The 26,403-nt window shown below is 48.7% G+C and overlaps 1 protein-coding gene across 1 annotated transcript in view; it reads left to right on the top strand.

The window, feature by feature from the left end:
- Positions 1-26,403, top strand: part of C2CD2 (C2 calcium dependent domain containing 2) — a 66,859-nt gene that overhangs the window by 16,989 nt on the left and 23,467 nt on the right. The window contains exons 3-9 of the mRNA XM_003358976.5: positions 3,198-3,317; positions 6,602-6,706; positions 12,061-12,183; positions 15,989-16,109; positions 18,342-18,450; positions 21,299-21,363; positions 22,760-22,884. Coding sequence (XP_003359024.1) covers positions 3,198-3,317; positions 6,602-6,706; positions 12,061-12,183; positions 15,989-16,109; positions 18,342-18,450; positions 21,299-21,363; positions 22,760-22,884 — 768 coding nt within the window. The remainder of the gene's footprint in view (positions 1-3,197; positions 3,318-6,601; positions 6,707-12,060; positions 12,184-15,988; positions 16,110-18,341; positions 18,451-21,298; positions 21,364-22,759; positions 22,885-26,403) is intronic.

Raw genomic sequence — 26,403 nt, 5'->3', positions numbered from 1 at the left:
GTTTGAAGAGTTTTTCCAGCTGGATACTGAAGAGAGGCCAGGGTGTGGTTGGACCATATGACAGGTGGTGTTTAGAGGGTCTGGAAGCAGTAGGACTGGGAGAGACCCTCCAGGGAGGTCTCTATGAAAGGACGTAAAGGAGTTGCAATTGTGGCTTAGCAGGTTAAGAGCCTGACTAGTATCCGTGAGGATGCGAGTTCGATCCCTGGCTTGGCTCAATGGGTTAAAGATCCCGCGTAACCGTGAGCTACAGCATAGGTTGCAGACTCGGCTCGGATCCTGTGTTGCTGTGGCTGTGGTGTAGGTCAGAAGCTATAGCTCCAATTGCACTTGTAGCCTGGGAACCTCCATATGCTGCAGGTGCAGCCCTAAAAAGACCAAAAAAAAAAAAAAAAAAAAAAAGAGAGACTTCCAGCCCTTTTAATGTCCCATTTTTAGTGATTGCATTTATTTTCCTGACTTGATATGATGGTAATTGTGACCTTTGGAGGCTTGCATTCTAGGAGTTTTAAAGTCTTTAAAAACCTTTGACTGTTTATTTGCGTTTAACCAGGTTTTTGGGCTATCTCTGTGCCAAGGAATAGAGCCGTGGGGTAGCCTTTTGCAAGATGCAAGATGGAAACCAAACTCTTCTTCCTCCTCTTCCTCCTCCTCCTCTTCTTCTCTTCTTCTTTCTTCGCTGTGCCCATGGCATGTGCGGAAGTTCCCAGGCCAGGGACTGAACCCGAGCCACACCTGTGGCAACACCAGGTCCGTTAACTGCTAGGCCGCCAGGGAACTCCACCAACTCTTTCTTGAGTCAAGACACTAATGACACTCAGTGTTCTTTGTCACATTCTAATTAGCTACGTATAGATGGTTCCAAAGAAATAGCAGGAGTCCGCCCGTCGCTGTCTGGTTTTTCAGTTTACACCATAAAATGGCCTGAGCTATTGAGACAAAGGATTGAATTTTCTCCATGTCACTTGTGTGTGTAACTCGTCTGGCATCAAAATGCGTTCCTCCAGAAAGGATTGTTTATAGAGCATTTATTTTTAAAATGAATAGACGACATTTCTTATACAAACATTTTTTTTGTTCCAACCTTTGATGGACCCTGGAGATGCAAAAACATGAAGATATGTAACGAATCCACATAAATCTGTCCTCCGACAGCAACCTTGCAAGAACAGATGAAAGTAAGGGTTGTGCAGTTTTTCTGCATATTTGGAAAAGGCAGTGTTTTCTTTTCTTCTTTTTTGGGGGGGAGGTGGGGGTGGCAGGGTACAGTGGCTTGATGTAGGAATCTCAGTTCTCAGACCAAGAATCAAACCTGGGCCACAGTGATGCACATGCCAAATCCTAACCACTAGACCACCAGGGAACTCCCTAAGAGTTTCTTTTTCTTTCTTACTTTCTTTCTTTTCTTTTTTTTTTTTTTTTTTTTTTTTTTTTGTCTTTTTAGGGCTGCACCTGTGGCATATGGAGGTTCCCAGGTTACGGGTCTAATTGGAGCTGTAGCTGCTGGCCTACACCACAGCCACAGCAACGCCAGACCCAAGCCAGGTCTGCGACCCACACCACAGCTCACAGCAATGCCTGATCCTCAACCCACTGAGCGAGGCCAGGGATCGAACCCACAACCTGATGGTTCCTAGTCGGATTCCTTTCTGCTGCACCACAATGGGAACTCCGAGTTTCTTTTTCTAACCCTGTCCCATCAAGGTGTTTTATGGCAGATGCTGCAGACAGGCCCCGTGTTGCCCTAATGCAGTACAGGTCCGGTTTTTGTTGAGGGGCAGATGTGTCTGGAATGGAAAAGTACTGGCGGCGTTGGTGGAGGAGGGAGGGGGGGATAGCCAGCGATCAGAAGCAGGAAGGAGGATGGTTTCAGCCTGAACTTTGTGAAATAACAGTTACCCCGACAAAGGAACTATTTGGAAAATCTTCGACTTGGTATTTTAGATTCTCAATCCACCAGAGAATTAAAGAATTTTTCCTTCCTTTCCCAAGTAACACCATCCCCTAGGGGGCTCACTCTGCCTCACTCCCAGCCTCCTGGTGCCTCCCAGCCACCTGCTGGACCCCCTCTGCCCTCCCTGTCCCCCTCCTCCCAGCCCGGTACACCTGGCACCTGGCGTTGTGGTCCTTTCATACTGGGCTTGCTCGGCGTTCTGCCAGGAGGGCGGCCGACCCCTCATTCTCGAAGGTCTGCCCCTGCAGGGGGACTCGGTGGCAGAGACTCGCTGCTTCTCTGCGCAGTAAGAGCTATCATCGTTGTCCCTGGAAAAGGCTTTGTGATTTATGTCAGGAGTATCGTCTGCTATATTCCTGATGCAATTTGAATCGTAGGTCTTTAAATGAGCTCCTTTTATAATCCTGTTTTGGTTCAGCCTGTATCATGTTGTGACTGTTTTACTATTTCATGTGGCCTTTGAATTATCCCCACATCTTTGGAAACCACACTGGGTTAACAGTTATTTAGATAGAAACAGTTTCGTGTGTTCTGGGTGAGTCTTTTATTTGTTACATGTTAACACCCATAGCTAATGCTCTTGTTGAGCCCTATTTTCAGTGAGAGACGATGGCTGGTGGTTTTCACTCGTGGGAATGTGGAAACATCTGGGGAATGTGAAGTCAGCTGTGTGGAGAAATAGAACCGGGCAGTGTTTAAAGAATCCTTATGTGTGAAAAGATCATGGCTGGATTTGGACAAGACAGAGTTTAGCTCCTGAGAAACCCATCAGGATGAAGAGACTTGAAATATTCTTTCTAGTTTTCGAACTGCTGCCAAACAGAAGAGATATGAATCTGAGTATTTACCCTCGTTTGAAACCCTGAATTCTTGTTCTTGCTGATGTATAGAGCCTGGATTATTTTGTGCAATGAACTGAAGAGTTATAAGACGTGAAAGTTCTCTCCTCGAAAGTTCTCTTGTCATCTGGAGTTCTCACTGTGGCTCAGAGGATTAAAAACCTGAGTAGTATCCATGAGGAATGCGGGTTCGATCCCTGGCCTCGCTCCGTGGGTTACGGATGTGGCGTTGCGGTGAGCTGTGATGTAGGTCGCAGATGCAGCTCGGCTCTGTCGCGGTGGCTGTGGTGTAGACTGGCAGCTGTAGCTCTGAATCGAACCTCCATGTGCTGCGGGTGGGGGCCCTAAAAAAAAAAATAAAAATAAAAAAATAAAGTGCTGTTGTTATCTGGTCCCTCCTGCAGGTGGTGTTTTGTCACGTGGTGGGCGATTCCATCCAGTTCCTGGTCAGCGCGGGGCCTGCCTCAGCTGGGGATGCGGGGCGCCCGGTGTACGGCGTGCGGCTGTCCCCGCTTCATCTGCAGGTACCGCTGGGGAGATGGTGCGGGTCTAGGGAAGCAGCTCTCATGAGCCTGTAGTGGGAGTGCGGAGCCACCACAGAGGGGACCCTGTTCTCCTGTATTACTGCTCACTTTGTAAGTTTCAGTGTCACCTTCCATGTCACATTGTCTCTGTCGGAAATGAGAAAGCGTGCGTGTTACAGGGGTATGTATATACAGGCATGCGTGTATACACACACCTCTATGTCTATACATTCGTGTATCTGTGTACATATGAATTCAGAGTTTCCATCTATCAAATACAGGAGATTCAGTATTTTTCAAGGGTGTTGTCCGCTATTAGATTTCGGATAGGTGGCACCTGAGGTGAGGAGAGTGGTTCTGTTTCAGGATCTGATACTAGATGTCAGAAGTCTCCTGCAGCCTGGAAAACACTTAGGGTCTGGAGCTGGCCTTTTTTTCAGCTTTTGAAAAAGTCAACTTTAAAAGACCCTTTGTTGGAGTTCCCTGGTGGCTCCATGGGTTAAGGGTCCGTTCTTTGGCTTTGTTGCTGCTGTGGCATTGGTTTGATCCCTGGCCCAGGAACTTTGGCCTGCCATGAGCATGGCCAAAAAATAAAAATAAAGAGAGAGGGATTCTTTGTTATTCGTATAAATTAAAAGATGAGTGTTACCATTATTTTTGGATAATAGATACTATTAGAATAGTTATAGTGGACAGATATAATATCTAACCTTTATAATTGGTATATTTACATACTTTATATATAATATTAATAATTATATAGAAAACAATTATAAAGAGAGACATATATAATAATTACAGGCTTATGAGTGAAATTTCTAGATGCGTAAATCGTCAGGTAACTCTGCATCTTGCACATAGAGCAGCAGTTCACTGGAGCTGCTGTTGTGGCTCCCTGGGTTAAGAACCCCACATAGTGCCCGTGAGGATGCGGCTTCCACACCTGGCTTCGCTCAGTGGGTTGAGGATCTGGTGTTGCCGCAAGCTGCAGTATAGGTTGCAGATGCGGCTTGGATCGGGTGTTGCAGTGGCTGTGGGATAGGCTGGCAGCTGCAAACTCCAATTCAACCCCTAGCCTGGGAACTTCTATATGCCGCAGGTGTGGCCATAAAAAGAAAAAAAAAAAAAGTTCACTGAACTCTTGTTTAGTTGCTGTGTAAAGACTGAATTTCTGGGGCTTTCGTCGGGGTTGCTGCCACTTCAATGCTGTGTTTGCTCTCCTCTGTCCTTCTGCTTGGCTGCTAATTTGGGGATGAACCCAAGTCATAAGTATTCTCAGTTGCAAGAGAAGATGATATTCTGTATGCTTTTCTTAAAAAGCCATGATTTTAAATAACCAGGGCAAACAGAAATTTCTGGCTGCCTAAATGGCTTTTTCTCAAAACCCTTTCCAAGAGGAGGGAAGCAGAGAGCGTCAGTGGACCTCATGAGCTCATTAGATGTTAAAGCCCTCCTGCTCTTTTCAGTTTTTTGGAGAACATGATTGGAAGATAATTTTATTTATTTTTCTTTTTTTTGCTTTTTAGGGCCGCACCCACGGCATATGGAGGTTCCCAGGCTAGGGGTCGCATTGGAGCTACAGCTGCCAGCTTACACCACAGCCACAGCAACACCAGATCCAAGCCACATCTGCGACCTGCACCACAGCTCATGGCAATGCCAGATCCTTAACCCACTGAGCGAGGCCAGGGATGGAACCTGCAGCCTCATGCTTCCTAGTCAGATTTGATTCCGCTGCGCCACAATGGGAACTCGAGAAAATAATTTTAAAGTCTGGGACATGCATACCCAACATGACCCAGGTTTCGGGATGGGGTGACTCCAGCAAAGACGGCAAACATCCACCAAGAAAATGTAGTTTCTGAGATGTGGCTTGTGTGCATTTGACGCAGCTCAGACACAAGCAGCAGAGTTGTGTCTTTGATCTCTTAACACAGGCTAAAAGCAGCCTGTGGGTACCTCTCAGAGCAGAGGCAGCTGCTAGAGGTCGGTCAATTATTCATGCTCAAGGCAGGAGGCATTGTCTTCCTCTGCTTTTTCTCAGATAAAAGGTGCAGAGAGGCCAGCAGCTGCCCCCCTCACCTCCACCTGGTGGGTGCCACTCGGGGACCGTGGCAGTGAAACTAAAGGGCACTTTCACACGAGTCACCCAAAGCTACAGGGCAAGGGACGGACCTTTTCTCAGATGGGGTTGCCAGCATGAGTGAGCATCCTGCCTATTCAGAAAAGGAACCTGAAGCTGTTATGTCCGTCCCTTCCCTGGGGCTGCGGGGCGGCACGGAGACGGGAGGGGTCCAGATTTGGGCTTTGGAAGGAGCTTCCCGCTGACGAAGCCGGGCTGCTGGCTGCATTTGCTGTGGCTGCTGAAACAAACCGCCGCACGCTTAGCCCAAAACAGCACACACTTCGCAGCTTCTCTTTCTGGAGGGCCAATGTCCCACCCAGGTGAAAAGCCTGGATGCTCTGGGGGAGCATCCGTTTCCTTGCTCACCCATTGTTGAACTCAGCTCCTGAGGACCGTGGGACTGAGGGTCCAATACCCCGCTGGCCATCGGCTGTGGGCGGGTCCGAGCTTCTGGAGGCGGCTTATTCCGGGCTCCTGGCATCCTCCTCCCTCTTCACAGGGAGATGGCATGCCCTTCTGCCTCCCCTCCTTTTCACGGGCTCCCTGCAGCTCCTGGGACAACCCAGGATTGTCTCTCAGCCTCAAGCCCTTACCCTAGTTACACCTGCCAAGTCCCATTTGCTGCGGGAGGCAATGTCGTCACACGAATGTTGGAGCGTGGACGTCTGTTGGGGGGACAGCGTTATGCTGCCACGAGGGATGGGTAGGGTTGGATGGGGCACTGGGAGAGGCCAGAGAGGATAAGACGCTGACCTGCTCGGCACACCACCCAGGGGACTGTGAGCAGGTGGGGCTGGAGGGGGCGCCCGGCTCCCTTCTCTCTGTCCCTCCACATCCTTTACGCCTGGGTGGTCTGCTCAGAAAAGAGCTGCAAAGCAGAGGCGTCGACGTTCCCGAGGCTGCAGGGCTCTGTGGCATCCGGCCTTCCGCCTCCACCCTGAGGGCCCTCTCCAGGTGGGAGGCTGAGGCAGAGGAGGCCGCCAGCCAGGCAGGTGCAGGACAGTGAGGGGGAGGCCGATCGCAGCTCTCCTCTGGGTCTGGGAAGCACACGGTCTGCCAAGCGGGGATCAGCAACGGTCTAGGAAAATAAATGAACACGTAGGTGCACCTGATGGAGAGAGCAGCCCTCCAATAATTTTTTTTTTTTTTTTTTAAACAGCTGGAGCTCCACATGAAGGAGAAGCGAGAGGACATTCAGATCAAGTGGTCCTTCATCAGCGCCCCGGAGATGGCCGTGGGCACCCAGCCCAAAGCCCCGGGGGAGGTCAGTCCCTGCGCCTCTCAGGTTCCTCCTCCCTGTGGTGTGCAAACGTGGGCACGTCGGGAACCCCTGCTCTGGTAACAGAGCCTCTGATTAGTGCATCTCTGATGGGGGAGCCTAGGAAATGGGCGGGGCAGAATGGGGGCGGGGCTTCCACGGCTTTAATCCCAGGCTCTCCCTTGGGCTGCACCTGCTATTGTGGAGCAGCTTTTAAACGTCCTGAACCCTGCCTGCTCCCCGCCCCATACGGGTTTAATTGGACTTTTTTTTTTTTTTTAAGGGCCACACCCGCAGCATATGGAAGTTCCCAGGCTAGGGGTCTATTCGGAGCTACAGCCGCTGGCCTACACCACAGCCACAGCAACGCTGGATCCGAGCCGCATCTGCAACCTACGCCACAGCTCAGGGCAACGCCAGATCCTTAACCCACTGAGCGAGCCCAGGGATCAAACCCGAAACCTCATGGTTCCTAGTCGGATTCATTTCCACTGCGCCACAACGGGAACTCCTAATTGGCCTTTTTTAAAGCGCTCGTGGGCAGCTGAAGCTGAGAACCATCGTGTGATGGAACCTAGGTTTGCTTGGACGGTCAATCACCCATGACCATCAGACCCTCCCCTTCACCCTGAGGGCGCCTCACCTGTGGCTCCAGCTGAGTCCAAAGGCTGGCGCCCAGGGGCCCCAGGTGCAAAGGCACCGCCTCCTTTTGCAAAGCTGTTTCGGATCTGAAGGTGGCTTTGGGTGTTTGAAGAAGTGAATCTGGGAGCGGGAGGAGGTGTGCGAAGTCACCTGGCAGCCGTCACTTTCCGTCGCTAGAAGGATGGTGAGAAGCAGCCGCACCAAAGGCAGAGATTACGGTTACTCCTTTGCAGCGGCTTTTCTGATCGTTCCTTGAAATGTTACCCCACTTCGGACTCTTGCTCAGCTGCAGCGCCATCACCGCAGCGGAAGTGTGTGAATGTGACAATTTGTCATAAAGACTTCAACCGTGCATGCCTTGAGAGAGACGTAGGCAGGTTTTTAAAACAGACTAAGAAGTCTGTAATTCTCTTCACGTGAATACGTGGAAAGTGTTTCTGAATTGGAATACGCTTTTCCTGACCAGCTGGTTCTGTGAAGTAATTGCGTTAAGTGTTTCCCTGGCCGTTGGTTTATCTTCTCCTGCTCTCCCGTGTTTGTAGCACCTTCCCCCACATGGCATTGCTATTTCAGGCCTACAGTAGACACACACAGTGTAAACTGCTCCCCCACCCCGACATCAAACCCACCGAAGTGCAAGGTCGCTTCCCCCGTCTTCATAGCAGAGGGTATCCCATCGAGGGGGCCCTGAGTCTGTCTTCCAAAACTACTCCAATTAAGTGTTTCCCTCTGGGTGGATGTGCTGCCAACTTGATGATCGTTCACGCAAGCAGATCTAAGCATTCGCTTCTGTTAGTGGCATTCCAGGCCTTGTCTGCCATCTTTTTTTTTTTTTTTTTTTGTCTTTTTGCCATTTCTTGGGCCGCTTCCATGGCGTATGGAGGTTCCCAGGCTAGGGATCTAATTGGAGCTATAGCTGCCAGCCCATGCCAGAGCCACAGCAACGCGAGATCCGAGCCGCGTCTGCAACCTACACCACAGCTCACAGCAACGCCAGATCGTTAACCCACTGAGCAAGGCCAGGGATCGAACCCGCAACCTCATGGTTCCTCGTCGGATTCGTTAACCACTGCGCCACGACGGGAACTCCTTGTCTGCCGTCTTTATGGAGTTCCATATTTTTTGAATGTGCAAAATTATTAACATAGCTGACACCTCAAAATTCCATGAAGTATTGTACTCAGAAGCCTCGTCTCCATCCTCTGCCTCCCGCCCCATCCGCCCCCTGCTCTCTGCTCATGTGTTTCTCTAGTTACTGCTTATCCATCCTGGGCTTCTTTTGGTAAAGTGGCTCTTCTTCCCCGTTCTTATCTAATAGGGAGCATTCTTGTCACGCCTTGCTTCCCACGGCGCCCTGGGCATGTCTCTGAGCATCAGGTACCCCTCATACAGGGAGCAATTCGATAAAAGTAAGCCGGCCCCGTGGGGTAACGCACCCTCTTGACCGCAGATGGGAAGAAGGCGTGGGGGCAGGGGCGTCGCTATAAAGGAAGGTCCCCAAGTCAGCTGCTCTGCAGATCTGGGATGGGAGGGACTCTGGCCTCTGAGGACCCCAAAGCCCAGCTTTCCCCTGGGTCCCCTCCTCTGTACAGTGAGGAGAAATTGTGGGGGTTAAAAAAGATACAAATACATAAGCCGGGCGAAGTACATTCTTACAGTGGAATATTATTCAGCTGGAGAAAGAATGGAGGGAGTTCCCATCGTGGCTCAGTGGTAATGAACCTGACTAGTATCCATGAGGACGCAGGTTTGATCCCTGGCCGTGCTCAGTGGGTTAAGGCTCCAGTGCCCCTGTGAGCTGAGGTGTAGGTTGCAGACACAGCTTGGACCTGGCGTGGCTGTGGCTGTGGTGTAGGTCGGCAGTTGCAGCTCCAATTCGCCCCCTAGCCTGGGAACCTCCATATGCTGCTGGTGAGACCCTAAAAGGACCACACCCCCCAAAACTCCCCTCATAATAGAAGAATGGAGTACTAATACCTGCTGGAACAAGACTGAACCTTGAAAATATCATGTCAGTGAAAGAAGCTAGACATAAACGACTATATATCATATGATCCCATATCTACGAAATATCCAGAATATGCAACTCCATGAAGCCGGGAAGCAGACTGGTGGTTGTCAGGGGCTGTGGGGGGCGGGGGAGTGACTGCTAATGAGCGAGGGGCTTCTTTTGGAGGTGATGGAAATATTTTGGAATTAGAGGTGAGGCTGCACAATACCGTATATGTACTAAATGCCGCTGAAATGCATGCCTGAAAGTGATTAAACATATGCGGCTTCACCTCAGTTTAAAAAGGAGGTAATTATGTCACATACCCATTGTCCCCAGAGAAAGGTGACAGCAGAGTGGATGGAAGTGCAGACCCCGGGGCCTCAGCGCCTGGGTTTGGCTCGGCTCTGCCCCTTATCGGCGCGGCCCCACTCCTGTTAACCGTGGCTAATTACTTCCCCCGGGGGGGCCCCGGCCCCCCCCCCCCGTCTGTAAAACGGGGGTGGTCCCATCCAAGGTGCTTGCTTGCGAGGATGGAGCAGCTAATACGTGGAAACGCACAGACTCGAGCCTGGCCCGTCCCCAAAGTGATATTAGCCGTCTTGGTTATTATTAGTTGCAGATTCCTGGCAGAGGATAGATTTTCAGTAAAATTTGGCGTATGTTTGCTGTCACACGGCCTGGCCACCGGTTGTCCTTGGGACACCGCAGACCAAGTTCTGAAATCACGTCCAGCCCCCAAGTTGGAAGATTTTCAATAGATTTTCCATGGCCCTGGTGAAAACAGAATCCCTCTGGCGTCCGTCCCCCTGAGCGGTGGGCGGGAGATGGGCTGGGACCACACAACAGGGACACTTACACCAGAGGTGACGAGGGACACCGAGGACAGAGCCAGAAATGTCATCAGGGCCACCAAGCATCTGGACTTATCGCCCGAAACCGCAGAATGACAGTGTGGACGCACGGCCGGCAGGGTTTGACGTGTTCGGTTCACAAGCATCCACCCAGATCCGGTTTGTGTGTGTGTGTTTTGTTTTGTTCTTGGTTTTGTTTTTGGTCTTGGCGGAGCCCCCAGGCCAGGGATCACATCCGAGCCACAGCAGTGACGACGCCAAATCCTTAATTACTAGGCCACCAGGAAACTCCCAGATCCAGTTTTTGAGTTCAAAAAAAAAAAAAAAAAAAAGTCTTATTTAAATAAGGCTTTTACTTGTGATCTTAAAAAATAGATCCTCCCACTCAAAAAATGTAGTTGAGATGAGATGTGCAGAAAGGCGCACAGATGGTGGAGCATCCGTCGATCGAAGCTGTCACACACTGACCCTTCCTGAGTGCCCGGCATCCAGGCCAACAAGCGAGCAGGGTCAGCTCCCCAGAAAAGCCCCTCTGCCCCTTCCACTGACCCCCTGCAGCCACCACCAAGGGTATCCACGCTGGCAACTGATGACCACAACCCTGCGGCGTCACACAACACCCATTAATCTCAGTTTCTGTTGGTCAGTCCAGGTTCACTGGGTTCCCCGCTCAGGGGCTCCCAGGTTGTCATGGACTGAGCTGTGTCCACTGCAGAGCTCGGACCCACTTCCTGGCTCCTGTGGTTGTGGGCAAAACTCAGCTCCTTGCGGCTGTAGGACTGACGTTCCTTGCTGGCTGTGGGCTGGGCTGCTCTCGGCTCCTCGGAGCCCTGGCACTCAGTGCCCTGCGGCTCCCTCCCGTGTGGAAGCCCCTTCTTCACGGGCAGCGGGAGAGTCCCTTGCTCCAGTCTGCTCCGAGGGAGTCGTATAAACATAACCGTTGACGTCGTATCACCTTTGCCGTATTCCATTGGCTGGAAGCAAGTCACGGGTGCCCCCTGCCCTCCGGGTGAGGGGCTTAGGCAGGACGTGGCTCTTTGAGGGTCATCTTAGAACTCTGCCCACGAGCAGCATCGCTCAGCTCTGCCTGCCTGGGCACTTTAGGTAAAGGAATTGGGCAGTGAGTGTGTGTGTTTTTCGCTGGTTGGTGTCTTTCATGTAACGTGACGTCATGAGATTCATGTGTGTCCCTGTGTGGGCTCATGGCTGGTAGAATCCCACGGTGTGGCTGCACCGTAATTTATGTATCTCCCCAGGTCCTGATAGATACTTAGGCTGTTTCCAGCATGGGGCCATCATGCATAGTGGTGCAGTGAACATTCTAGAACCCGAGAATGCCTTTCTGGATATTCATTACAGTAGCTCTACAGAGCTTGTCGTGTGGCATATGTCATCCTGACTTGTTCTTCCACAGGTTTCTTTCTTTCCAGGCTTTTCCATTTTCTTGACTCCTTCTTAATTTAAAAAAAAAAAAAAAAAAAAGCAAATGTCATGCAAGAAAGGAAAAAAACCCCACATGTCTACACATGTCTGTATGTTTGGGGGAAATAGCTGAAAGGACGTACCCAGAAATATCAGCATATTTCTATGTTGCACATGTCTTTGTGTGTGTGTGTGTGTCTTTTTTCACATCTTATTTTTAGTCATTTTTTAAAATAAGGACCATGAATTACTTCCGCAGTCAGTACAGAGGGTCCTCTGTCCAGATAAGACCCGGTGAGTGTCTCCCCCTGTCTTGGTCTGACCTCCCGGAGCCCCGGCGACAGCAAGTAGGTTTCATCTCAGGGACACAGAGGGGAGCCGTGCATGTGCCCGCCCTCCTGCCCTCCTGCCCGGCTATGAGACGACTTGGCGATGTCCTCCTCTCTCAACAGGACCAGGCGGTTGGGACAGATGCAGTGTCAGAAAGTCTCAAGGATGCTTTGAAGCACCTGGTTAGTTCCGCCTCCCCGTCGGTGGTTCTGAGCACCAAGCCCGCGGATGTGAGGGAAATTCAGGTAAACTGCTTCGCAGGCCGCGGGTGCTTGGCGACCCAGAGGGACCACAGTCTGCCTCCCTTGGACAGTCTGTGCTTTCCCCGCCCTCCGCCCACCTCGTTGAGCCAGACTGCATGATCACTTGCTGGGGGGTAATGACCTGGCCTGGGGCGAAGCTTTGAGTTCAGGGCACAGGGTTCCAAAGCCCCACGGGAACGAAGGAAGAGGAGTCTGGACCCCTCAGCCCGGCCAACCCTGATTCGCCCACAGCCTCTCCTCTTCAGGAACCCACACTTGACTTTCACTGTCCACCCAGAGCCTGCTGCCTGAGCCCTTATCCTTCCGGGATTGAGGTCCAAGGGAACTTGCCCCAAGGCATATACAGCGAGCTCCCTGGACGCGCAGACTTTTACCCGGGCTGGGGGACACCTGGTGACCAGGCCCTGCCTCCAGTAGCACCATCTCTTGGAGGGCTGTCTCCCTTGGGCCGTGCGGCCACATGAAGCTGTCTCTTCTGCATGGACCAGTCCCATGCTGCCTGCCCCTCCCCTTCCCCCCCCCCACCACCTGATTAGCTGCTGCTCCTCTGACCAAGTTCATGTTCAGGACATTTGTCCAGGGCAGCCTCCCTGGGCTTAGTCTCACATCGTTATGGGCGAAACTTCTAAAAGCTTTTGCTTGAGGTGAATTCATTCTCCCAGTTACGAGCCGATCCTGTGTGTGTGTGTGTGTGTGTGTGTGTGTGTGTGGTATCTATCAAGATTTTATTTTATTTTTTATTTTTTATTTTTTGTCTTTTTAGGGCCGCACCCGCAGCATATGGAAGTTCCCAGGCTAGGGGTCCAATCAGAGCTGTAGCTGCCGGCCTACACCACAGCCACAGCAATGCCAGATTCAAGCCGTGTCTGTGACCTATACCACAGTTCACGGCCACATCGGATCCTTAACCCACTGAGTGAGGCCAGGGATTGAACCTGCGTCCTCATGGATACTAAGATTCATTTCTGCTGTGCCATGATGGGAACTCCTATTTTTATTTTTTTAAATTTTTTATTATAATTGACTTACAGTGTTTGGTCAGTTTCTGTTGTACAGCAAAGCGACCCAGTCATTCACATATATCCATTCTTTCTCTCACACTATCCTCCATCCTGTCCCATCACAAGCGATTAGATATGTGGTTCCCTGTGGTATACAGCAGGGTGAGCCCATCTTTTTATGACAACAAATACTTTTATTTTCCTGAAAGTTATTTTTCATGCGTATTTCCCGTATTTTTATGTGGCATGGTGGACTATCCATTGTTGTTATATAGTTCACCACGAAATCAATTTGAAGATAGAACTTTTTTTTTTTTTTTTTTCATTTTACGGCCCTACCCACAGCATGTGGAGGGTCCTGGGTCAGGGATTGAATCAGGGCTGCAGCTGTGGCCTGCACTCTTTAACCCACTGTGCTGGGTCGGGGATCAAACCTGTGCCCTGCAGTGACTAGAGCAGCTGTAGTCAGATTCCTTTTTTTTTGGCTGCCCCGTGGCCTATGGAGTTCCCAAGCCAGAGATCAGAGCTGAGCCACAGTTGTGACCTAAGCTGCAGCTGTAGCAACGCTGGATCCTTAATGCACTGTGCTGGGCCGGGGATGGAACCTGTGTCCCAGCACTCCCAAGATGCTGCCAATCCCATTGCACCACAGCGGGAACTCCTAAAATAATGGAACTTTTAATATGATGTCTTTTTGGCTATGCCAGTGGCATGCAGGAATTCCAGGGCCAAACCTGCACCACAGCAGCAACCCACACCATAGCAGTGACATTGGATCCTTAACCACCAGGCCACCAGGGAACTCCCTAGTATGATTGTTTTTGATGCAGGTTCTGGTCTCTGGTTCTTGTTAGGCATCCCCAGCTGTGAGTGTGCAGAGTCTGGAGACAAAGTGCCTCATTCACTGGACTAATATCAGTGGATCAGGGTGTTTTGTGATGTGCTCTGGGCATTGGGGGTTGTCAGAACGTAAGAAACAGGCCTCCTCCTCCCTTTGCAGCAGCAGGAGCAGCTGAGTAAGCAGACAAGCGGAGTGCGGTGTGTGTGGGTGTTTGTGCAGGATTCCCCAGGGCGGACGGTAGGTGGGGCTCCGCCCGGAGACTGGGGGTCAGGCCTGGCTTCCCAGAGGCGAGAGCAGAGTCTAGGCTGCTCTCCTTCAGTGATTCTGTCCTGGAGGTTTAGCTCAGATCAGAGGTACCCGGCTGTTTTGAATATGACTAAAATTTTAACGTCAAAATGTAAGACACTTCACAAAATAGTACTGTATTTTTAGAATTCATTGATTCTGACAATAAAGGCTCCAAGACCTACCGCAAATTCAATAATACTTTTAAATAGATTTGTGCAATTTATATATCAAAATAGCCTATATATTATATTGGTCAGGGTTTTTGAGAGAAACAGAACTTATAGGGGGTGTGTGTGTGTGTATCTTCTATAATAATAGCCTCCATAATTGCATAAGCTAGTTATATATATATACAATTTTTTTCATACACACATTTGGATATTTCTTGTAAGGAATTGGCTCATGTGGTTATAGATGCTGACAAGTACAGGAGGATGCAGAGGCTAGAGGACTGGGAGAGTTGATGCTTCCATTCAAGTCTAAAAGCAGGAGAAAACAGATCTCCCAGCTCTAAGGCAGTTAGGCTTGAAGAATTCCCTCTGGGGGAGAATCAGCTCTCTGGTCTACGCAGGACTTCAACTGATTAGACGAGGCCCACCACATCAGGGACACAATTTGCTTCAGTCTGTCTGTTGAGCTAAACGTTAATCTCATTAGAAACCTCCTCTCAGACACACCCAGAATTCTGTTTGACCACATACCTGGGTGCCCCATGGTCCAGTCAAGTTGACACATAAAATTAACCATCACACATATACAACTGATAAAACATGGCCTCTCCATCCCAGACAGGGGGGTTGCTCTGTGCCCAGTGCCCTCGGACCTGGTTTTTAAGGGCTTCTGTGATTATTTCTTGGCCTCCCAAGACCTGCAGCTCGCAGCTGGCAACCCCCTGGCTCAGAAGAGCCTTTTCTAGATGGTAACCTAAACAATACGACGGTTGTTTGAGACATTAGCGAGTCCTCCCCCAAAAGCTGAGGTCAAATGGGTGCTTAAGAGCCCCCCGTGGGAGGCTGTCACTGTGCAGAGATCCGTGACGCCTCCGAAAAGCCTTTCCAGGATCTCAAACGTTTGTACCTTGGGAGTCCCGTACTCAGGGCCGTGGGTGGGAGGGGGGAGCTAGCTTGGAGAGGCCGTTATGGAGGTGGGGTCCTCTCTGCTTGGGGCGCTCTCTGGTGGAGATGCGTCGATGCTGATTTGAGGACGTGGTGATGAGGCTGGCCCAGCACCTGCCTCTGCTTCCTCCCCACCTGGATGGAGGAGCTGCCTGGAGGTGGGAGGTTGCCCTCTGCATCCTGGCTGGTGTCCCGCTCGGTGCTAGGGGGTGGTGCATGCCTGCAGCCTGGAGAGGGCGTCCTGCTCTGTCTTCAGCACCTGCTGGGTCAGGCGTGGACCCATCGCCACCCACAGCCAGATTCTCGGGAGCCTTCTCTGGCCGAACGCTCTGTTGCTTCACCTGCTTCCTGTGGGAAGTGGCGGTGGGCGAGCGGTACCCTCTGCCCCCTTGGAAGAGACAGTTGTTAACGGAGCAGGCCGGGGGCGAGGGTGGGGCCAGGCTCCCTCTGCAGGTTCTCGTGAGGGTTCCTCCCGTGTGGCAGGTGCCTGGCGGCCGCTGCCCCTTCCCCCAGGTCACTGCCCTTTGTGTGACTTTCTGCAGCATCCACAGCGCACCCCGTCTACTCAGGAATCCTGCCCTCCCAAACCTCCAAGGGCTCACGAGCTCAAACTCTTGGTCAGGAACATCCGAGCCTCCCTGCTGAGCCGTCCTGGTGCTTCAGGTGGGTGATGCTGCCGCAGGGGCTCCCAGGTGAGGGCAGGGGGCCCAACGAGCTGTGGGCGTGGCGTCGCAGCGGGAGCAGAGGGGAGGGGTGCCTTGGGGGGGGGGTCCTGCTTGGGCCCCCCCCGCCTTCTTTTGTGGCTTCCCATGGCCAGGTCTGTGGCGTGATCTGTGCCTCTCAGCCAAGAGCATCACCGTGGTAGGGATGCGAGCCCGTGAAGCCACGTGCCAGTTTTGCACACGGGAAGCCTAAAGGAAGAAGGAAGCATCTGTTGCTGGCCCTTTTCTTTAGTCTAGAAGCCGCTTTTCTTGGGATTTTTTTTCACCGGTGACCTTGTAAATGCACGCCGAGCACCTCTGACTGACACGCACCCTCTGCTGCCCTGGAAGGGGAGGTGCCACATGTGGGGACCCTGGGGTGCCAGGAGGGGCTGCTCTGGAGGGGAAGCAGAAACGCTGCAGAACAGATGACTTTTTTGGTGATTTTAAATGACAGCCAAGGAGTTCCCGTCGTGGCACAGTGGTTAACGAATCCGACCAGGAACCATGAGGTTGCGGGTTCGGTCCCTGCCCTTGCTCAGTGGGTTAAGGATCCGGTGTTGCCGTGAGCTGTGGTGTAGGTTGCAGACGCGGCTTGGATCCCACGTTGCTGTGGCTCTGGCGTAGGCCGGTGGCTACAGCTCCGATTCGACCCCTAGCCTGGGAACCTCCATATGCCGCGGGAGTGGCCCAAGAAATGGCAAAAGGACTAAATAAATAAATAAATAAATAAATAAAATGACAGCCGAGACCCCACATCCCTGGTAGCTTAGGACCGGACACCTCTTTCCACTGGGGTTCAGCTGTGCAAAGAAGAGCAGTGAGTCCTTTTTTACTGTCTGAGAACTTCAGGGTCGCTTATCCTCATTTGCAGGGAGTTTCTTCTAGTTCCAGAAGCACAGGCAGGCCGCACTTAACAGCCACCCTCCGTGAGGCTGGGAGTGGGTGACTGTTCGGTACAGACACTTGGACGTCACCAAGTGGCCGCGCCGCTTAGCGGCCGGGAGGGACTCCCGGACCCATGTGGCCAGGATCAGGGTGCCCCTTCTTCACCTCTGTCTGCAGCTCCCCCTCTGTGTCCAAGTCTCCCCTTGAGAGTGGTTGTGAAAATGTGTCAGATGATGTGTGTACAACACCAAACACCAACCCCCTGCTACACAGGAAAGGGCCAGTGCACCGCTCATCTTTTTTTTTTTAAACTTTTTAGGGCTGCACCCTCAGCATGTGAGAGTTCCCAGGCTAGGGGGTGACTCGGAGCTGCATCTGCAACATACACCACAGCTCACAGCAATGCCAGATCCTTAACCCACTCAGCGAGGCCAGGGATTGAACTCCCGTCCTTATGGATCAAGTTTGTTAAGGCTGAGCCCCAGCAGGAACTCCCCAGCATTGATTGTTGACTACACAGTATAATCGTTCATGGCTTTATGCTGTGGGGCAAGCATCGCCTCAAGGCAGACACAACCCACCCGTTCATTGAAATGTCCCGTTATCTGGATCAAATACCTCAAAAAGTTTTGACTGAGCCAGTCAGACCTAAAACCACACACTGTAAGCAAGGAAACGGGTTCTCTGAGGTACCCCCAGATTTAGCGGTGGCCTCTACCTTTTGCAAGTGGGGCCCACATCTCTGCTGGAGCGTCACCCCCAGGGAAGGTCCCTCACGGGGTGGGGGAGGGAGCAGGGGCACTTGGGGTCAGCCCAGGCTGTGGATATCCAGTGAGTAGATTCTCTAGCCCCAGGTGAAGTGCTTTGAGGGTTTGTAAATGGCAAATGCAAGGCACACTGGGAGTTCCCATCGTGGCGCAGTGGTTAACAAATCTGACTAGGAACCGTGAGGTTGTGGGTTCGATCCCTGGCCTTGCTCAGGGGATTAAGGATCCAGCGTTGCCATGAGCTGTGGTGGAGGTTGCAGATGCGGCTCAGATCCCACATTGCTGTGGCTGTGGCTGTGGCGTAGGCCGGCGGCTATAGCTCCAATTCGACCCCTAGCCTGGGAACCTCCATATGCCAAAGGTGTGGTCCTAGAAAAGGCAAAAAGGCAAAAAAAAAAAAAAAAGGCCCACTGGACCCTCAGAAGTGGGGGAGCCAAGACCACAGGCAGTTCATCAGCCTTTCTTTCCTGTGCAAAATGTCTCGATGCACCGAGAAAACAAGACTAAAGCCCAAATGGTGCCACTCTGTGTGATTACAGGCAGCATTCGCCCGGTGTGCGTAGTTCAGCTGAACGACCCCGCTCAGAAGTTCTCCAGCGCCGTCTCCAGAACCACCACGGCCCTCACCTGGGATGAAGAATTCGCCTTGTGCGTACAGTTGGTTTCCAGGAGCTCGGGGTTCCACGGCCGCACCCCCCGGACGGCCACATTCTAAAACTATTTTGCAGTGTTGTTCACAGGGAAAGAAGGGAGGGAGGGAAGGAGAGAAAGAAAGAAGGAAGGAAGAGAAGTGTGCTAAGCATCTGCAGTAACTTACATACGCGGATTTCTTTTCAAAGGCATATCCCTTAACCTCGATCCCTCCTCCCCTAAGTCCCCGTGCCCTGCTCTGGCAAGAGAGAGCTGTTGTTGGGCCTCCTGCTTGCTCTAGAAACACCATCTGGAGCAGAACAGAAGGACATTTCTTTCTTTCTTTCTTGTCTTTTTAGGGCTGCCCCCACAGCGTATGGAAGGGCTCAGGCTAGGGGTTGCATTGGAGCTGCAGCTGCTGGCCTACGCCACACCACAACAATGCAGGATTCAAGCTGCATCTGCAGCCTACACCATAGCTCACGGCAACGCTGGATCCTTAACCCACAAAGCAAGGCCAGGGATCAAACCCAAGTCCTCATGGATACTAGTCGGGCTGGTTACTGCTGAGCCCTAGCAGGAACTCCAGTACTGACGATATCTGATTGATACTAAAATCTGATCAAGAGAATGGGAAAAGGCAAGAGTGTAGAGACCACTTATAAATGATGCTGTAGGAATTCTGACTGATGTATTATCACATAGAATCCAGTGGCACATTAAAGCAATACACCGAGACTGACTGAGTTCATGCCAAGAATGCAAGGATGGTTTAATATGAGGAGATCTATTAAAGAAATCCGTGTCACTAGATAAAAGGAGAAAACAAACGTATTATCTCTATATGTGCCCAGAAGATATTCAGTGACATAAATGCCCATTTCTTTTCTTTCTTTCTTTTTTTTTTTTTTTAGGGCTGCACTTGTGACATACGGATGTTCCCAGGCTAGGGGTCAAATCGGAGCTGTAGCTACCGGCCTACACCACATTCACAGCAATGCCAGATCTGAGCTACATCTGTGACCTACACCACAGCTCACGGTAACGCCAGCTTCTTAACCCATTGAGCAAGGCCAGGGATCAAACCTGCATCTTCATGGCTACTAGTTGGGTTCTTAACCTGCTGAGCCATGACAGGAACTCCCCATTTCTAATTTTAAAACTTAATTAGAACAAGATTTATGGTCATTTCTTTAATAAGATTTGTTTTAAAAAATCACTGAAAATGATAAATACTAGAATCATTCCCATTAAAGTCAAGAGAAGGATACCCACTGTTTTGTTCCAGAAGTACTGGTTAAGGCAATTAGATAAGAAAGAGAAATAATACACAAGTACTGGAAAGGAAGAGGCAAAACGAATCGTTACTTAGAGATGATATTATCGCATATCTAGACTGCTTAAGACAATCAATTAAAACTATTAGAAATAATGGATATAGAATAGAAATAATATCTAAAACCAATATAAATAATATTTCAGTAAAGTAGGTGGCTACAAAAATGTAGAAATCAATCCGTTTCTGGTACTTAAGTAATTAGAGGGAGTTCCTGTCGTGGTGCAATGGAAATGAATCTGACTAGGAACGATGAGGTTGCGGGTTCAATCCCTGGCCTTGCTCAGTGGGTTAAGGATCTGGCATTGCTGTGAGCTATGATGTAGGTCTCAGATGTGGCTCGGATCCCACGTTGCTGTGGCTGTGGTATAGGCTGGTGGCAACAGTTCTGACTGGCCCCCTAGCCTGGGAACCTCCATATGCTGCGAGTGTGGCCCTAAAAGGACAAAAGACCAAAAAAAAAAAAAAAAAAGTAATTAGAAAAACCAACAGAATTCCATGTGTAATATGAAGAGCTTTTATAAATTATTAATGAAAACATGAGCAGGCTCTTAGAAAACTGGGCAAAATCGCTGAACTAGAATTACAAAAGTAGGAGCTATAGATAGCTAGAAATGTCTTAAGGGAGGTTCCATCTCAGAAGTAAAGTAATGCAAACGTAAACAAAAGAGCTTGTTTTTCACCTTATAGCTTGTTAAAGTGAGACTTATCAGTGGAAGTACATGTTGGAATGATCATTCCAAAAGTCATCAATATATATGAAGAAAAGCAAACCTCTAATATGCATGTGCTTTTTGACTGGCAACTGCTTTTTTTCCTAAAGAAACAATCACATAATGTGTACATTTGAGGATGTTTATCTCAGCTTGTTTATAAATATGAAATATTGGAAAAAACCCATTATAGAGGGTTGGTTATGAAGGAATTGCCTGAATAAAATCTCATCAGGCCGGGGAGTGGAATACTAGACACCTGTTAAAAAGGATCTTGCTCTGTGGTTATTGACATGGAAAGATGTCCATGATATCTTAAGTAAAAAAACAAGGTTATAAAGGAGGCAGGAGGTATATTATGTTCTAAATTTGTTTTCAAATATATAATTATACCTTATATGGCAATATCTTTCAACACAGTAACTGCTAGCCACATGGAGCTCTTAAAATTTCAATGAAGTGAAATTAAAATTAAACTCCGTTCCTCAGTTCGTACTGGCCACATTTCAAATTGTCAACGGCTCTATGTGGCCAGTGGCCCCCGAATTTGGTAGCAGCTCTCCAGAGCGTTTCCATCGTCATCCAGGAAGTTCCATCACATAATCCTTGGAAACTAATCACCAAATAATCACAGTAACTATTTCTGGGTAGTCAAGTTGCAGATGACTTCGTATTTTGGTTATATGTATCTCCGCCATTTCTTAAATATTGGCAGTGATTTGCATTCCTTTCAATAATCAGAAAACCAACACCATTTCAAAAAAAAAAAAATAGTGAAGTGTTTTTAAGGCTTCATAGCCTTTCTTTCTTTCCACAGTGAATTGAACGCCAAGTCGAGGGAATTGCACCTGCAGATCTCAGAGGATGGGCCGTCCTCAGAAGGTAGGTGTCCAACAGGTGGGCCCTGCCCTCTGGGAGGGTCACCCAGCGGCCCTGACCAGGGCCTCGGGGCGGGGAGGGCAGGAGACCCAGTTGAGGGGTCAGCCTCTCCCCTGAAGCCACCCTGGTCTTCCCAAGGGAATGTTTGGTTGAATGTCCTCTCTGGTCATAGCAAGGCCATACGTTTTGCAAGGTCATACATGTATTCAACTGGTTCCTTTTTTCTTAAAAAAAAATCCAAATTTTTTATTCAACAGTTCTTGGCTTCGAGAAGCAGTTCTCATCTCTCTTAGCCTTCTAGACCTTGTTGTGGATTTTTTGTTTGTTTCTTAGATTTTTTTTTTTTTTTTTTTGGCTTTTTGTCTTTTCTAGGGCCACACCCGCGGCATATGGAGATTCCCAGGCTAGGGGTCTAATCGGAGCTATAGCCGCCAGCCTACACCAGAGCCACAGCAACGTGGGATCTGAGCTGCGTCTGTGACATCTCCAGGATCCTTCTCATCTCACAGAACTGAAACTCCGGCCCCATTAAACAGCCCCCCTGCCCCCCCCCCAACTTCTGCTTTCTGTCTCCATGAATCACACCTGACTTTTCCTTATAAACTAAAGCCACAGCAGCTTGACATGGACCCACACTGTAGATACAAGAAAGCAACGATCAGATGTAAAAGACTCACTAAAGTGCTCACGGACCTGGGTGTGCGTGGGTGTAAATTAATAATTTCGATCTTTATTCGTTTTTTTAGAATCTCTGAGTACATACCAAAGTTGGGAGTGGTGACCCTTGCCTGGCTTATTTAGCTGTGAAACCAAGCTGTCAGGGTATCTCCCGAAGTTACAAAGACACAGGAAGAAGCAATTCAAAGTCCCCGCTATGAGCAGGAATTCTGAGGTGGCCTCCTTGGGTCTGTAACGTGGATGCTCCTGGGATGAGAGCTGACCTTCCAAGAGGCGTGTGATCTGCATGCAGGGCGGGACCGCGCTTTGTCTCATCCGTTCTGGGGGCACCACCCCGAATGTTTGAGTGCCCAGATCCTAAGAACAGGGACCCTGTCTTTCTTGCCCACAGCCAGTTTGCAGCTGACACCGATCTGCCTTTTTAATCTCCCTTCTAGATTCCAGTTTCCATCGCCTGACCCCTGATGTCCTTCAAAGCAGTAGTTTCTAGCCAGTGTAGGTCAGACCTTGCCTCTCATCATCCTCTGTCTGTAGCCTCTGTTGATCTGGAACATTCCACAGCCTCCCTGTGTCTTTTTTGACCTCGTGGTTTCTAAAACGTTCCCAGCAAGAGCAGTGCGAGTCAGGAGCTGGTTCCGGTTGCACCAGATCACTGGCCGTCCCACCTTGTGGTCCCCTTGGAGACACCCAGTGTGTCCCTGCCTGTCCCCTGTCTCTCTAGGTCTGTTGGCGATGACGACTGTGCCCTTGGATTTATTTAAGAAGCAGCCTTCTGGGCCACAAAGCTTTACGCTGACCAGTGGGTCCTCCTGGGGCAGCTCGGCCCTGGGTTCGGTCACGGCAGAGGTAAGAGGTCATTCGCTCTGGGGCCACATTCAGCTCGACCTGCTCGGGACAAAAGAGTGTCTTAACTTAGGTTTGTCAGAGTCCTGTTCTTTTTTTTTTTTTTTTTTTTTTTATTACGCAAATGAATTTATCACATCTGTAGCTGTATAATGATCATAACAATCTAATTTCCCAGGATTTCCATCCCACAGCCCAAGCACATCCCCCCACCCCCAAACTGTCTCCTCCGGAGAGCATAAATTTTTCAATGTCTGTGAATCAGCATCTGTTTTGCAAAGAAGTTCAGTCTGTCCTTTTTTCAGATGCCACATGTCGGCGAAAGCATTTGATGCTGGTGTCTCATTGTACGGCTGACTTCACTTCGCATGATAGTTTCTAGGTCCATCCATGTTGCAAAACATGCTGGTATTTCATTCTTTTTAATGACCGAGTCATATTCCATTGTGTATCTGTACCACCTCTTCTGGATCCACTCCTCTGTCGATGGACATTTAGGTTGTTTCCATGTCTTGGCTCTTGTAAATAGTGCTGCAATGAACACCGGAGTACATGTGTCTTTGTGAGTCATGGTTTTCTCTGGGTAGATGCCCAGGAGTGGGATTGCTGGATCAAATGGTAGCTCTATGTTTAGTTTTCTGAGGAATTTCCATACTGCTTTCCACAATGGTTGCACCAATTTACAATCCCACCAACAGTGTAATAGGGCTCCTTTTTCTCCCACCCTCTCCAGCACTTATTGTTTATAGACTTATGGATGATGGCCATTGTGGCTGGTGTCAGGTGGTACCTCAGAGTGGTTTTGATTTGCATCTCTCTAATAATGAGTGATGTTGAATATCCTTTCATGTGTTTCTCGGCCATCTGTATGTCTTCTTTGGAGAACTGTCTGTTTAGATCTTCTGCCCATTTTTTGATAGGCTTGTTTGTTTTTTTGGTATGGAGCTGCAGAAGGTGTTTATAAATTTGGGAGATTAATCCCTTGTCAGTGGATTCACTGGCAAAGATTTTCTCCCATTCTGTGGGTTGTCTTTTCATGTTGTTTAGGGTTTCCTTTGCTGTGCAGAAACTTTGAAGTTTAATTAGGTCCCATTTGTTTATTTTTGTTTTTGTTGTCAATACTCTAATAGGTGGATCTGAGAAGATGTTGCTGTCATTTACGTTGGAGAGTGTTTGGCCTATGTTTTCCTCTAAGAGTTTGATAGTGTCTGGTCTTGTATCTAGGTCTTTAATCCATTTGGAGTTTATTTTTGTGTATGGTGTTAGGGAGTGTTCTAATTTCATTCTTTTCCATGTGGCTGTCCAGTTTTCCCAGCACCACTTATTGAACAAACTGTCCTTTCTCCATTGTATATTCTTGCCTCCTTTGTCATAGATGAGTTGGCTGTAGGTGCGTGGGTTTAATTCTGGGCTTTCTGTCCTGTTCCACTGATCTACATTTCTGTCTTTGTGCCAGTACCATGCGGTTTTGATGATTGTTGCTTTGTAGTATAGTCTGAAGTCCGGGAGCCTGATTCCTCCAGCTCCGTTTTTCTTTTTCAGGATGTCTTTGGTTATTCTGGGTCTTTTGTGCTTCCAAACAAACTTTAAAATATTTTGTTCAAGTTCTGTGAAAAATGTCCCTGGTAGTTTGATAGGGATTGCATTGAATCTGTAGATTGTCTTAGGTAATGTAATCATTTTGATAATATTAACTCTTCCAATCCATGAGCATGGTATATATCCTTTCATCTATTTGTGTCATCTTTGATTGCTTTCATCAGTGGCTTATAGTTTTCAGAGTACGGGTCTTTTGTCTCTTTAGGTAGGTTTACTCCTAGGTATTTTATTCTTTTGGATGCAATGGTCAATGGGATTGCTTCTCTAATTTCTTTTTTTGCTCTTTCATTGTTAGTGTAGGGAAATGTCATCAATTTCTGTGTATTGATTTTGTATCCTGCGACTTTGCCAAATTTGTGGATGAGATCTAACAGTTTTCTGGTAGAGTCTTTAGGATTCTCTAGGTATAATATCATGTCATCTGCAAATAGGGATAGTTTTACTTCTTCCTTTCCAATTTGGATTCCTTTTATTTCTTTTACTTCTCTGATTGCTGTGGCTAGGACTTCCAGAACTATGTTGAAGAGTAGTGGTGAGAGCAGATATCCTTGTCTTGTTCCTGATCTCAGCGGGAATTCTTTCAGCTTTTCACCATTGAGAATGATGTTCTCTGTGTGTTTGTCGTATATGGCCTTTATCATGTTGAGGTAGGTTCCTGTTATGCCCACTTTCTGAAGGGTTTTTATCAGAAATGGGTGTTGGATTTTGTCAAAGGCTTTTTCCGCCTCTATTGAGAGGATCATATGGTTTTGATTCTTCAGTTTGTTAATGTGGTGTATCACACTGATGGATTTGCGGATGTTGAAGAACCCTTGCATCCCTGGGATAAATCCCACTTGAGCATGATGTATAATCCTTTTAATGTATTGTTGGATGTGGTTTGCTAGTATTTTGTTGAGGATTTTTGCATCGATGTTCATCAGTGAAATTGGCCTGTAATTGTCTTTTTTTGTGGAATCTTTGTCTGGTTTTGGTACCAGGGCGATGGTGGCCTCATAGAATGAGTTTGGGAGTATCCCTTCCTCTGCAATTTTTTGAAATAGTTTCAGAAGGAGAGGTGTTAGCTCTTCTCTAAATGTTTGATAGAATTTGCCTGTGAAGCCATCTGGTCCTGGACTTTTGTTTGTCGGAAGTTTTTTAATCCCAGTTTCCATTTCAGTTCTTGTGATGGGTCCATTCATCCTTTCTATTTCATCTTAGTTTAGTCTTAGAAGATTGTACTTTTCTAAGAATTTGTCCATTTCTTCTAGGTTTTCCATTTTATTGGCATATAGTTGCATATAGTAGTCTCTTATGATCCTTCGTATTTCTGTGATGTCCGTTGTTACTTCTCCTTTTTCATTTCTAATTGTATTGATTTGAGTCCTCTCTCTTTTTTGCTTGAGAAGGCTGGCTAGGGGTTTATCAATTTTGTTGATCTTGTCAAAGAACCAGCTTTTCGTTTCATTGATCTTTTCTATGGGTTTCTTTGTTTCTATTTCATTGATTTCTGCTCTGATCTTTATGATTTCTTTCCTTCTACTAACTTTAGGTCTTGTCTGTTGTTCTCTCTTGAGCTGCTTGAGATGTAAAGTTAGCTTGTTTATCTGAGCTTTTTCTTGTTTCCTGAGGTGGGCTTGTACTGCTATGAAGCTTTCCTCTTAGAACAGCTTTTGCTGCATCCCATAGGTTTTGGAGTGTCATATCTTCATTGTCATTTGCTGCTAGGTATTTTTTAATTTCCTCTTTCATTTCTTCAGTGATCCATTGGTTGTTTAGTAGCATGTTGTTTAGTCTCCAAGTGTTTGTGTTTTTTGCAGTTTTTTTCTTGTTGTTGATTTCCAGTTGTATAGCGTTGTGGTCAGAAAAGATGCTTGATATGATTTCAATTTTCTTAAAGTTACCAAGGTTGGATTTGTAGTCCAGGATGTGATCAATCTTAGA

Source organism: Sus scrofa, chromosome 13, assembly GCF_054392235.1.
Source record: "Sus scrofa isolate SSC_HxYL_T2T_F1_AM1 chromosome 13, Sscrofa_HxYL_maternal_Yorkshire_Landrace_v2.0, whole genome shotgun sequence".
Taxonomy (NCBI): Eukaryota; Metazoa; Chordata; class Mammalia; order Artiodactyla; family Suidae; genus Sus; species Sus scrofa.
Note: the sequence above shows the minus strand (reverse complement) of the source record. Positions and strands in the feature narration are given on the sequence as shown.